The 13,719-nt window shown below is 39.2% G+C and overlaps 2 protein-coding genes across 3 annotated transcripts in view; one reads left to right on the top strand and one right to left on the bottom strand.

The window, feature by feature from the left end:
* LOC134573212 (histo-blood group ABO system transferase 1-like) overlaps positions 1-1,312 on the top strand; it is a 66,875-nt gene extending 65,563 nt beyond the window's left edge. Inside the window, exon 7 of one of the 2 annotated variants that reach the window (XM_063432794.1) lies at positions 328-1,312. In XM_063432794.1, coding sequence (XP_063288864.1) covers positions 328-1,018 — 691 coding nt within the window. In that variant the 3' untranslated portion in view covers positions 1,019-1,312. The remainder of the gene's footprint in view (positions 1-327) is intronic. The other variant, XM_063432795.1, reaches the window with a different exon arrangement.
* Positions 1,313-5,938: 4,626 nt separating this feature from the next.
* LOC134573211 (histo-blood group ABO system transferase-like) lies at positions 5,939-9,050 on the bottom strand. The gene is made up of 3 exons (XM_063432793.1): positions 9,013-9,050; positions 7,824-7,958; positions 5,939-6,626 (listed from the first exon to the last, which is right to left on the bottom strand). The coding sequence occupies exons 1-3, from the start codon at positions 9,045-9,047 to the stop codon at positions 5,939-5,941; spliced, it is 858 nt and encodes a 285-aa protein (XP_063288863.1). The 5' UTR covers positions 9,048-9,050.
* Positions 9,051-13,719: the final 4,669 nt, after the last annotated feature.

Here is a 13,719-nt window from a genome sequence, read left to right as displayed (position 1 = left end):
AGGGCAACAGTAACTGGGTATATACATTTTTAAGGTTTTCGGGGTTCCTTTGACCCTACCGAACCAGTGAACTGGATATACTTTTATCTTTTGATATGCAGGCTAGAAGCCTGGGAACTCCGAGTCTGCCAAATACATACCATCCTACATGACAGCATACCTGTAAAGTCATGACTAACTGGGCTTCAACCTACTGCGCGTATACAGGGATAATCACCACCATCCTTAGTAATAAGGGGGTCATATGTATCTATATCTTATGTATTGGTCTAACTACCTATTAACTTGTCTCCATTATATGTAAATACAATTTTGCTTGCATTTTAGGTATATTGTGTTTGTCAAAAAATTTGTAGAAACTGCTGAAAAATTCTTTATGGCGGGATTTAATGTCAACTACTACATATTCACCGATCGAGCAGAGGACGTTCGACAGAACAACTTTACTCTTAACGAAGGGAGACGTGTTATAATTCTCGACGTTCCCAGCTATGAAAGATGGCAGGAAGTGTCCATGAGGCGCATGGAAATGATTCGAAATTACACTAAAGAAAGATTCATTAATGAGGTTGATTACTTAGTTTGTGTGGATGTGGACATGGAGTTCAGCGACGATGTCGGAGTGGAGATTCTTAGTGATTTATTTGGGACCATGCATCCTAGTTTTTATGAAGCATCTCGACAGCATTTCACCTATGAACGGAGACCAGAATCTGAAGCCTACATTCCAGATGATGAGGGAGACTTTTACTATGCCGGAGGCTTCTTTGGGGGTACATTAGAAGAGGTTTACAAACTAACAAACTACTGCCACAACGCCATGATAACCGATATGGGGAAAAATATTGAAGCCCGTTGGCATGATGAGAGTTATATAAACAAATATTTTCTGTATCACAAACCAACCAAGGTCCTTTCTCCTGAGTATCTATGGGACAACAGATTTGGTGTTCCAGGGATCCTCAAAAGACGAAGATTTGTTGCTGTTCCGAAAGACCATAATGCAATTCGTAACTAAATCAAGGGCAATCTAGAAGCCAGATTCAAGTTATGCTTCTCGTAGCATTATCACTACCTCTCATTTTCTATAAACATAGTTGGATTATCCAGAAAATGAACATTGCATTTTAAATGAACTTTGTGAAATTCGTGAAAATATTTTCACTGTGTGAGATGCAGGGAGCATGTTGAAAATATATTTTTATATATTAGTTTTTTTAAAATGTGGTCTATTTAATGCATTAAAAAGGGGTATGGATTGTGTAATATATATATATATATATATATATATACACAGACACTGCACACACTTATTTATGGAATATTGTTAAGACTTGAAGAATTAAATAAAACAAGCTAGTAAATTAGGTGGACAGCGCTAAGAATTATTATAATAAAATCATACATACACAGGGAGCCGCAGATTGTGTCTTACTCTTAAAAAAAGGAAATAAAAGTACAATGATAGTGCAGTATGTTATGAATAATATGGTGATAAAAATATATTCCAAAGGGGCACTCACGTTTTCCAGAGCTTAAAAAGCTCTATTTTAGAAGTCTGGACTGATCAATCCCCGTCTAAGGATTTCTTTTTGATTTGCTAGAGCAATGACCTTCTCTAGAGTATGGAGCTTTATGTGGAACAATCCCCACCTAGGGATATATGTAGAATCGGAACAGCAGAGTGATGGTGAGAGTATAAGGAGCTCAAGAGTGACTGGGTATTAAAACAGAATCTTTATTAGACGGGCATTGTTCTGTCCAGGCTCCTAAAATAGAGCTTTTTAAGCTCTGGAAAACGTGAGTGCCCCTTTGGAATATATTTTTATCACCATATTATTCATAACATACTGCACTATCATTGTACTTTTATTTCCTTTTTTTAAGAGTAAGACACATAATTGCAAAATCTGCTGCTACCTGTGTATGTATGATTTTATTATAATAATTCTTAGTGCTGTCCACCTAATTTACTAGCTCGTTTTGTTCTATTGTTCACAAGGTAAAATGAACTTGTTGGTGAATAGCTGCTTTATTAGATAGAGAGCACTTATCACTTTTTTTCACTTGAAGAATGAAATACTTTAATATATATGCACAAAATCAAAGTCATGCCATGTTGTGTTTGCGAAGAATGTACACAATGTATACACACGTGGTTGGCTCTGGAATTGGTCAATGGACTCAGGTAGTACTTATCACTGTCCACTAGTTTCTTTTAAGGTTACACGTAGCACCATAACCGCTTCAGTATTTTGTAGTGCTTATGGTTGACTACCATTTTCTTTACCCTTTTAATATGCACTATTAGTAAAGAAAAATTTTGACAAGTGTAAGGACTCTCTTTCTCTATTTTTTCTGTTGTCCTGAAGAAAGGTTACTCTATAAAATGAAACATTGAAACAATAAACTCAACAAGTCCTCTTTTTGTGTGTGTTTGTATATAATATATGCAATGTCTATTGATGTATTACTGTGTGTTACTTAGATATGCTATATCGTTGTGTGTCATCTGATGTGTCACTGTGTGTGTCTTCGGATGTATTTGTGTGTAAGTGAACTTGCACCACGTGTCTCTTATCAGGTGAGCGTGTTAAATATTTCTACAATAGTACATTAAGAATATAATACATTTCTGCCAAAAAAAACTCAAAAGAAAACCAACTGATGTGAATTCCTAATATGTTACAAATTTTTATGTTCAAGTAGTTAAGGTAAAATGTAAGATAATAATGTATTTTCATCAATCAGCTTGAAACAATATTACGGCCTTTCCTGCATCATTTTGCTAAATTATTTTAATTTATCCTCCTCGAAGCTCTGAGTGTTTTTTTCCCATATTACCTGAATATGTTGTAATATCTGAATGGTTCACAAACATAATTGTGCATTTATTAATGCAATTTGTCTTCTTCTGTGTACACTGAAGTTTATGCAGTACAGATTTACAAGACACATAAAAATTATAATATGCTGTTTGTGTCAAAATTAAAATTACAAAAATTTTCCAACATAAATATTTTTTTTAACGAATATTTAATTTTGAATTAAGAGTTACAAATAAATATCACCACATTTTTTATTTCAGTATACAATTTGTAAGCCAGTGATGAAAGTGAAATGGTGAGGGGTCTGGCTAATTTTGCAAGGCACGGTACATTAAATGCAAAACACATATTGATATAAAAAGTAAAACACATAGCAACACATAACAAGTCGACAAAAGAGACAACAAACAAAATTACTCTGCTATTTTACAGTAAACCTTGCACAGAAAATTAATACAACTTTGGGTTAAAAGAAAACAGAGAAAAAATATAAAAGTGAAACACACATTTCCCGTGCTTGCAACTTACTGAAGGTGATTGTAGATAATTGTGGTCCTTTCTTCCTGGTTCAGATGCCAAAATTGGGTAGTCGTTAATGGGTCCCTACTAGTGGACATTTCTTCCTTATTAGGCCAACCCCAGAGGTAGTGCTATGTATAAATCTACATGATTTGAAAGGATGTAATTTATCAAGACATAAATGAAACACCTTTGTATTGCTCAAAAAAACCCAATTCGCTGGAGTTTATTAGGGAAATACTCTGGTTCAATTTAAAAGTATGTTAAGGAGGGGGTGACCCATCGTCGGGACATTCCCTTAAGTCCAGTTACGTTGATTGGGATGTACTGTACCAATGGATTCCTTTCTCTGCTTTTTTATATATTCACACAAACTGCAAGCCACTTCTGACCCAAGATTTTGCACAAGAAGAATATCTTCTGTGTCCTGGTCTGTTTCCTTGCAAGTTTACTTTACATTTATTTTGGACATTATTGTGGACATTTTTTTTTTTAACCATTTTATCTGCTATTTATCATATTTTATGATAGTCTTTTTATACATTTTTTTTTTAATAGATTTTAACAGTATAAATATATTATCGGCGTTACCTTTCTCACTTTTTTCTATATCAAATTGCCATGATTGCTAAACACTCAAACAAAAATAAAACCTGAGAAAACCTGTTTAAACCAAGACACAGAAAAGACCACTTAAAAATAAATTTTCTCAAGAAATATTTGTGCAATATTAAGGTGCGACAGAACGCCTATGGCCGAAATATTTTATTATAATAGATATTAAGATTCATTCATTCACCAACATGTTCTGCAGTGCTTTACACATTTACAATGAGGAATGTGGAGCAAGAGATGAATGAAAGAACAAAAGTCTTAACGTGAACAGGAAGTAAAGAAGGCCTCGCTTCCTGTAGGGTCTGCCCTTGGTAGACTGGCCTACTTATTGGCAGGCAGTCTGGCATGCCTTCATGCTAGCTAAACTTTCAATTCAACAGACAGACTTGTCTCTTTGGGCAGAGCCAGAGACACACATTGCACCACTGCACAGCCCTCTTTTACCCCTCCCACAGATGTATGGAATTATATGACACTATAGTGGCACTTGTGGCCTTCAGTGTATCTAGTAAACGCACTGTGAATAAACTGGTGGAAAGTGACTTACCAGCAACTACTGGAGAAAATGGAAATACGTTAAGCAATTATATTATGTATTGGAAAGTCTTTACTCCTAAACTGTTGTTTTATGAGGCTTTACTTGCAAATATACAAGGCATTTTTTTCACAGACCAGATGCAAAATACACCCGAATTTCAAGGTAACCCTAAGATCTAATTAACCACTTGAGATGCACTGCAGGTGTTACTGGGCCTTACACTAAATGAGTCGTGATATAGACAAAATCAATGTTTTTAGTTTTCTGTTTACCATAACTGTAGAATGTGCGACTTTTCTCTCTGCACAGTTCTCAAAATTTCCATGACGGACGACTCCATCGAAGAGTTGCCCTGAAAATCTCCTTATGGATCAGGAATAAAATTATTTCATACATATACGTAGTAAGCAACCTATCTAAGACTGATTTGATTTTGATATTTTTGGGGTAAACATTTGCGTTAAACGTATTTATTCATTCTGAATGCACCTGCACTGCTTGAGCTGCTGTTGGCAAAAATTACGAATGAAAAAAAGTGAATTTTTGCAAAGTATCATTAGCATGTATTCCCCATGTATTCCGGAAGGCTAAAGATGAAGTTTTAACTTGTATAATTGTGTTTAATTTCAGGTCAATGTGATGTATTTAAAGTATCCCGGGCCATAGTATTTTACCATAGATTTCTTGGATTTATTTCCAATTCGATTCTCTTCTTGGAGGTACCATTCTCTTCCTTTGCCCCCTTGTGAACCATACAGTGTGCATCATCATATACAGTTGCAAGAAAAAGTATGTGAGCCCTTTGGAATGATATGGATTTCTGCACAAATTGGTCATAAAATGTGATCTGATCATCATCTAAGTCACAACAATACACAATCACAGTCTGCTTAAACTAATAACACATAAAGAATGAAATGTTGCCATGTTTTTTATTGAACACACCATGTAAACATGGTCTGATGGGTGTGTGTCTGGGTGTGTGTGTCTGTGAGTGTATGTGTGAGTGTGTGTCTGTGAGTGTATGCGTGTGTGTATGCGTGTGTGTCTGTGAGTGTATGTGTGTGTGTGTCTGTGAGTGTATGTGTGTGTGTGTCTGTGTGTGTCTGTGAGTGTGTGTCTGAGAGTGTATGTGTGTGTCTGTGAGTGTGTGTGTGTCTGAGTATATGTGTGTGTGAGTGTCTGTGAGTGTATGTGTGTGTGTGTCTGTGAGTGTGTGTGGCTGTGAGGGTATCTGTGAGTGTGTCTGTGTATGAGTGTATGTGTGTGTTTGAGTGTGTTTGTGCACCTGTCAGTGTGTGTGCGCACGCGTTTATATATGCATACAAGTGTATATTATATTTTTTTGGGGGGGAGGATGGATCTTGGGTGAGTTCCTACACTTTATTCCCCAGGACTTGACCCCTGACAGGAAGCTATTGATAGTCATATAATGTGTTCATTTGCTCCGAATTGTTTTAAAGTCTTTTTCAACATGGACAAGTCTCTTTCTCTGGACAAGAGTTGGAGAGCCATAATAATAGTTCCACGCATACTCAGGAGATAGAAGTTTGGTTGGTTTGTAGTGAAGAAAATATTTGTTTAAATAGCTTTCATCATGCCACAGGGCCTCTATATTATTTGCTTTGTCAGCCAGCATGGCATTATTGCAAAAGTTAGCCAATTTATAAATCTCTTGTACTCTACCCCCAAAGTAGCATCCTGTGTAGTAAAAATCTCCTTCGTCAAATGGAATATATCCTTCAGACTGAGGGCGGCGTTCGTGTGTGAACTCTTTGCGGGAAGCTCCAAAAAACCCTGGATGAATAACTCCAAAAACATCACTTAGTATCTCTACTCCAACATGATCTGAAAAAATCAGGTCCACGTCAGCACACACTAAGTAATCTACTTCGTTGATGAAACGTTGAAGGGAATAATTCCAGATTATTTCCATTCTCCGCATAGTTATATCTTGCCATCTTTGGTATGATTTGACTTCTATGATGTCCATGCTTCTCCCGTCACCAAGACTAAATTTGGAAATGTCTTGGGTGCGATCAGTGAAAATATAGTAATGAACCTTGTGTCCTATTATAAAGAATTTTTCAGCTGATTCAATAAAGTTTTTGAGAAAAATTACATATCTGGAAAGCAAACCATGCAAAACATTGTTTAATGTCTGGACAAGAAAACCAGTTCTAAGCAATTAGAAAAATATAAGACAAGTAATTCAATGTTACATTGGCAATGCTACAGACTCTCTTTCAGTTTTTTGGCCTTTGTGTCTAAATACCACTACTTTTAAATAAACTAAGAGGGTTATCCAATAAAGTCCAAATTATCCCGTACCAAATAGGGCAAAGTCATTTGGTGCTTGAAAGCTTTTTCTGTATTCTGGGTACATATTGATTTATTTTTTATTAGTAAATGTGAGATAGCAAGGAAGACACCAGATGAAAATAAGAGTTTAAATGTTAGTTAAAGACCAAAGGAGGGCGGACACACATTGAATAAGGTGAGCGGAGCTGAACCGAGGATAGTGGGGAGAAGCAAAAGAGGATCTGCAGAACCCCTCTTCAGTTTCTGAGAACAAACCGATATAAAGTTAAGTTTATTGGAGGGAGAAGGTAAAGATTTCTTGCATCATCTGTTTGATATTGTAATTAAATTAGATTTTTGATGGTTAGGCATTTAAATATTTGCTAAGACAAGGTGTTGAGGTAAATAGGTAAATTTGGTTAGCAAAAGAGAGGGCTACATAGGCACATGTGCAATTATTGTGTTGGATGTGTGATATAGTGTGTGCCATGGTTAGTGTTGCGATCACACCAAAGAGCGTGCTCTCTCCTTTATAGTGAACGGGGCAGAGTTATAAGAGGATGTTTCAAAAGCAGGCCAGGAGAAAGTTTAGATATGTGCAGAAGTTTGAAATCAGTGGAGAAATGTTGCGGTTCAATAGTTTTGTTCTTCTTATGGTCGGTTGAGGAGAATATACAGAATGCAGAAAAAAAAGTGGCAATCAAAGGATGAGGAAAAGAGTGGTAGAGAAATCAGAGACTGATAAAAGTTTAGGAAATAATCAACTATGAGTAGCCAGGTTAATCCATGGAATGAGACCAAGTGATGAAGACCTTCAAAAGGATTGTGAGGTTTCTGTGGTGATAGGAGAGTTAGGTATATGTAATATACTAAACATATATAATAAATATGTTATAGCATAGAGAATTTCAGATGAGAGGAACTTCTGAAGTAGAGACGGCAGTAAGAAGGCATGGAAATATTACTTGTGAGAGCCACAAAAAAAAAAGGTGTAGCAGCATAATAATACATGTGCTACGTACTTTTTAATGGCAAATACTGTGAGTCCAATGCGGACTTTTCGCTGATGGAATTGAGCATTCAATATATCACTGTTGTAGGTGCCATTCCAAACAATAGGTGCAAGCCAAGAAGTCAGCATCAGAACAACAGTCCTCCTAGAAATAATATTGATATAAGTATATATACTTGTATAACTAATTTATGTAAGTTACAGTCAGTGCTACAATATGATGTCAAGGCATTATCTGAATCAACGTACAATAATGCCCATCACACCCCCAACCTGTGTTTTTTATTTTGTCAGTAGAAAAATAAATTGTCTTCACCAAACAAGGGGACACGTTATTGGTTTTATAGGTTATAGGCTATGTCCTGGACATAACAGAGAAGGAAATTAGTGCAAATGTAATTATGGATACAGTCCAGGTGGTAACTAAAACAACCAAGTTCGGTGAAATGATGGGCAGAGAGCCTTAAATATCCTTAGTGGTTTAATAAAGTACTTTTCTATCCTGAACGTGAACACTGCTGCCTCCTGATCCTTTTATCCTTCGTGGGGATAACAACTACCTATACGCTCGTGCCTGTAAGTTTTCATCTACTTTACAATTGTATGTCACAGTATGCACAATATATTCTTCTCTCTTTTTTTTTTTTATATCCACACAGAGAAAGTCTTCACTATATCCCAGAGTGGGGATTATACCACTCCATTCTATATTCTAGGAGCCAGGAGCCCCAGGAGATATAATGTGGAGTGGTATAATCCCCACCAATTTGTACTTACTTTCCTCTGGTATTTTTTTATAGTAAGTACTACACTATATATTTTTTAATCTTGTTCTTCCTTTATTTATATGAGATATCGTATAAGGAATTACCATTGGACATTCGAAAAACATGCCATATCCACAGGTGGGGATCATACTTCTCAAGCACTTAAGTAGGAGTTGAATTCAAACTCCTGAAAATGTAAGTGCTATTTGTATTCCTTATTTTCTCACTACCTTAAGAAATACTAAACTATCAGTTTTCGTCTGTTTTTTTTTTTCTCTTATAGTTTTTTTAAACCAGTAAGGAGATTTAAGGTGTTCCATCCATTATTTCATTACATATGTCTGGGACATGTTTGCATACCTTACAGTCTTTGATTATAGTGGATACTAGCATATGAAAAGTAAAATGTACATAGGAGAATAGAAGACTCACGGTGGTTTGGTAATTTCAGGCTTCGTGTATAACATTCTAAAAATAGAATAAATACAAGGTTAGAGAATTATTAACTAACTTGGGGGTACCAAATAGTCCAAAATGAAGAACTCGATAGGAAGGACTGTAAATGAAGATCTGAATGGGAGAGGTATGTTAGTTGAAAAGAAAATGTCCAGCACATTAACAATAACAAATAAAGGAACATAGGTAATTGTCACGACTAGTAATGTGGTCCAGCACGCAGAAACTATGTAAACATATACATAAGTAAGAAAAGGAAAATAATAGGAAAGAGCGTAAACCGGTCCTTAGAATGGCCGGACTAATACGCTAGAGACAGAGAATGGTCAAAGGGAAAGCCGAGGTCAAGGAAGCCAGAAAATACTCAATACCGATAAACAAGCCAAGTCAGGGAAACCAGAGATCAGAATAACCAGGGAAATGCCAAGGATCAGGATACCAGGAAATCAGAAACACGAGAATAGCACTTTCAGGAAACCAGGAAACTGAAACCACGACATGGCAAAGTAATGGGGAAAGCTAGGGGTTTAAATACCCCTCTCTAGGCTATGATTGGTCAGAGGGCGACCTCTGACCCCAAAACGTGCGTGTGCGTTGACGTCGTGACGTCACGCACACGTTGGTATAATTCTCGGGGGCGGGGCTGGTAATAGACGCGACCACGCGGTCGGCGCCATCTTGGATCCGGGCGCGATGCCCGGAAGAACTATGTGCGCGGTTCCCGGCTCGCCGACGAGCAGGTAAGCTCGTGTAGTCGGAGCGGTCGTGCCGGTCGGGCACGACCGTGAGGCTCGGCGGGCCGGCGACCGCAACAGTACCCCCCACCGGGCGGGAAGGACCCGGCTTAAGAGGAAAGCGGTTGTGAAACGACCGGATAAGACGGGGCGCATGGACCCGGTCAGCAGGAATCCAACAACGTTCCTCGGGACCATAACCCTTCCAGTCAGCGAGATAGGACAAGACACCTCTGGATAATTTGGAGTCCATGATAGAATGGACTTCGTATTCTTCTTGATCACCCACTACCAAGGGTGGAGGAGGAGTGGATACCCTGGTGTAGCGATTGCAAGTAAGGGGCTTGAGCAGAGACACATGGAAAGTATTCGCTATTCTCATATGAGCCGGTAGTGCCAAAGAATAGGTCACTGGATTAATACGTTGGGTAACTCGAAAAGGACCAATGTACCGAGGGGCAAATTTCATGGATGGGACCTTAAGTTTGATATGTCTCGTGGAGAGCCACACCCTGTCACCTGGAAGATAGACAGGATTAGCGCCCCGTTTCTTGTCAGCTTGGACCTTTGCTCGGAATGAGGCTTTTTGCAGAGCTGAATGGACGGAATCCCAGGTATCATGAATCGATTCTAAACGGGTGTCCAAAGCGGGGATTTCTGTGTCTGAGAATGCAGAAGGTAAAACAGCGGGGTGATAACCCTGATTAACAAAGAATGGACTGTGATTAGAAGATTCATGAGTGGCGTTGTTTCTGGCGAACTCAGCCATGGGTAAGAGCTCATACCAGTTAGATTGATTGGCATTTATAAAGCAACGTAAATAGGCTTCTAAAGACTGATTCGCCCTCTCTGCTGCTCCATTTGTTTGAGGGTGATATGCTGATGAAAAGGAGAGTTCGATGCCCAATTGTTTGCAAAAGGAACGCCAAAACCTAGAAACAAACTGGGTACCTCTGTCAGATACTATGTTTTTGGGTACACCGTGCAACCGAAAGATCTCTCTCAAGAATATTTGAACAAGATCTTGAGCAGATGGTAATTTCTTAAGTGGGACGAAATGTGCCATCTTCATGAATCTATCAATAACCATAAGGACTGTATTAAACCCGTTTGAACTGGGTAGATCCACAATGAAATCCATGGCCAAGTGGGTCCAGGGGGCACTAGGTATGGGCAGTGGTTGTAACAGTCCAGGAGGTGACCTAGGAGGAACTTTAGAAACTGCACATATTTGACATGCCCCAACATAATCTTTGATGTCGTTTCTGAGAGCAGGCCACCAAAATCTCCTGGAGACGGCTGAGAGAGTTTTATGGACTCCAGGATGGCCCGCTGTGAGGTTGTCATGGAACAAATCTAGTATCTTCTTTTGAAACTGAGGTGACACATATAGTTTGTCCGGAGGTTTTCCCACAGGTGCCTGAGTTTGATCTGCTATTATGGCACAGAAGAGTGGAGAAGACACTTCGGAAACAGTAGTGGCAATGAGGCATTCAGGAGGTACAATAGGATATATCTCCTGTTCTGGTACTTCATCTGTCTCAAACTGCCGAGAAAGTGCATCTGCCTTGATGTTTTTAGTACCAGGCCGGTACGTAATTACGAAATTGAATCGGGAGAGAAACAATGACCACCTAGCCTGACGAGAGGACAGTCTCTTAGCTTCCCCAATATAAGCCAAATTCTTATGATCAGTAAAGATCAAAAGTGGCTCTTTGGAACCTTCTAAGAGATGCCTCCATTCCTTAAGGGCAAGTACAATGGCCAAAAGTTCCCTATTCCCTATGTCGTAATTCCTCTCTGCAGGTGTGAGTTTGCGAGAGTAAAATCCACAGGGATGTAAAGGCGTATCAGGACTTTCTCTTTGAGACAGAATGGCTCCAACTCCTGTTTCTGATGCATCCACCTCTAGGATAAATGGTTTGGATGGATCAGGATGGGTCAGGACAGGTGCTGAGGAAAATAAAAATTTTAATTGTTCAAATGCCTCTCTTGCTTCTTTGGGCCAAGATATACAATTTGTTCCTTTTTTTGTTAAATTGGTTATAGGGGAAATCACGGAGGAAAATCCCCTTATGAATTTGCGGTAGTAATTCGCAAAACCTATAAAGCGTTGAGTAGCTTTAAGGCCCTTGGGTAATGGCCACTGTAAGACTGCCTCCAGTTTACGAGGATCCATCTGGAAACCAGACGGAGATATAACGTATCCAAGGAATTGTATCTCCGTTTGGTCAAACTGGCATTTCTCCAGTTTACAGTAAAGGCCGTTTTGTAACAGGGTTTTCAGTACAATTCTCACATGTTCGTGATGTGTCTCTAGGTCTGGGGAATAGATGAGAATGTCGTCCAAATACACTAGAACGAACATGTGAAGGTACTCTCTTAGGACATCGTTAATAAAATCCTGGAATACCGCTGGAGCGTTACATAATCCAAACGGCATAACCAGGTATTCGTAATGTCCCATTCTTGTGTTAAATGCGGTCTTCCATTCGTGACCGTCCTTAATCCTGACTAGATTGTATGCACTTCGGAGATCGAGCTTGGTAAAGACTCGAGCTCCCTTCAATCTGTCAAATAGTTCTGATATAAGGGGAATAGGGTAGGCGTTTTTAATGGTAATCCTATTCAAACCCCTATAATCAATACAAGGGCGTAGGTCTCCTTCTTTTTTAGAGACAAAGAAGAATCCAGCCCCGGCTGGTGAGGAGGACCTACGGATATGACCCTTTCTGAGAGCCTCCTTAATGTATTCCTCTAAACAAAGATTTTCCTGGGGGGACAAGGCATAGATTCCTCCCTTGGGAGGCATAGTCCCTGGTAATAAGTTTATGGTACAGTCATAAGGTCTATGAGGAGGTAACCCTTCTGACTGGACCTTGTTAAATACCTCTTTCAAATCCATATACTGTTGTGGAATTTGTGTGGTCAAGGGAGGTGTAACAGGAACATTAATGGTGCCAATAGGTTGTGGGATTTGTTTAAAGCAGACATCTTTGCATCTCTCACCCCAACTCACAATCTCTCCTTCAATCCAATCCAAACGCGGATTGTGTTTAAGGAGCCAAGGGAAACCGAGTATTATCGGAACTGTAGGTGAAGAGATAATTTGGAAGGTCATTTCTTCAGAATGGAGAACACCCACTGAAACAGTGATTGGCAGAGTTTCGTGTGTGATGAAAGGCTGGGTAAGAGGCCTCCCATCAATGGCCTCGACTGCTATAGGTTTCTCTTTATGTCTTAAGGGCAGGAGATGTTTTGCAGAGAATTCCTTGTCTAGGAAATTCTCCGCTGCCCCAGAGTCAATCATAGCCTCACATTGAATAGTAGTGTTCTCGAAAGATAAGGTTACTTTGATAAGGAAACGGTTCTTAGTCAATTTAGGGGACATATACATCACACCTAAGGTCGGTCCCCGTACGTGCCTTAGGTGTGCAAGTTTTCCGGCCGAACCGGGCATGATGACCTTAGATGCCCTTTCTTGCCACAATACATACATAACCCCTCGTTACGTCTGTGTTGTCTCTCTGCCTCAGTGAGTTTAGCACTACCCAATTGCATGGGTTCTGGTTCTGGAAGAGGCGTCTGGCTACTCACCACTGGGTTAGAGAAACGAGGAGCTATGGACAAATTAGAGCGTCTGTTACGTTGTTTGTTTTTCTCTCTCTCTCTGAGCCGGTTGTCAATGTCTATCATGTAGGCAATAAACTCATTTAGACTAACCGGAAGGTCTCTAGCTGCAGTCTCATCTTGTATATTCTCAGTTAAACCTTCAGAGAAAGCAGCCACCAGACCGCTATTGGTCCAATCAACCTCAGACGCTAAAGTCCTGAACTCTATAGCATAATCGGCTACAGAACGACTGCCTTGCTTGATTCGCATAAGGGCTTTGGCAGCGTTCTTCTCCCTGCCTTTGGGTTCAAATGTAGCTTTAAAAGCCGTAAGAAAA

The sequence above is a fragment of the Pelobates fuscus genome, chromosome 9 (assembly GCF_036172605.1).
Source record: "Pelobates fuscus isolate aPelFus1 chromosome 9, aPelFus1.pri, whole genome shotgun sequence".
Classification (NCBI taxonomy): Eukaryota; Metazoa; Chordata; class Amphibia; order Anura; family Pelobatidae; genus Pelobates; species Pelobates fuscus.
Note: the sequence above shows the minus strand (reverse complement) of the source record. Positions and strands in the feature narration are given on the sequence as shown.

Coding starts and splice junctions, on each gene's coding strand:
- LOC134573211 (XM_063432793.1), bottom strand. CDS start 9,047: ATGTTATACACGAAGCCTGAAATTACCAAACCACC. Junction 7,959..9,012: donor CCTGAAATTACCAAACCACC/GTGAGTCTTCTA, acceptor TATTATTTCTAG/GAGGACTGTTGTTCTGATGC. Junction 6,627..7,823: donor ACAGTATTTGCCATTAAAAA/GTACGTAGCACA, acceptor TTTGCTTTCCAG/ATATGTAATTTTTCTCAAAA.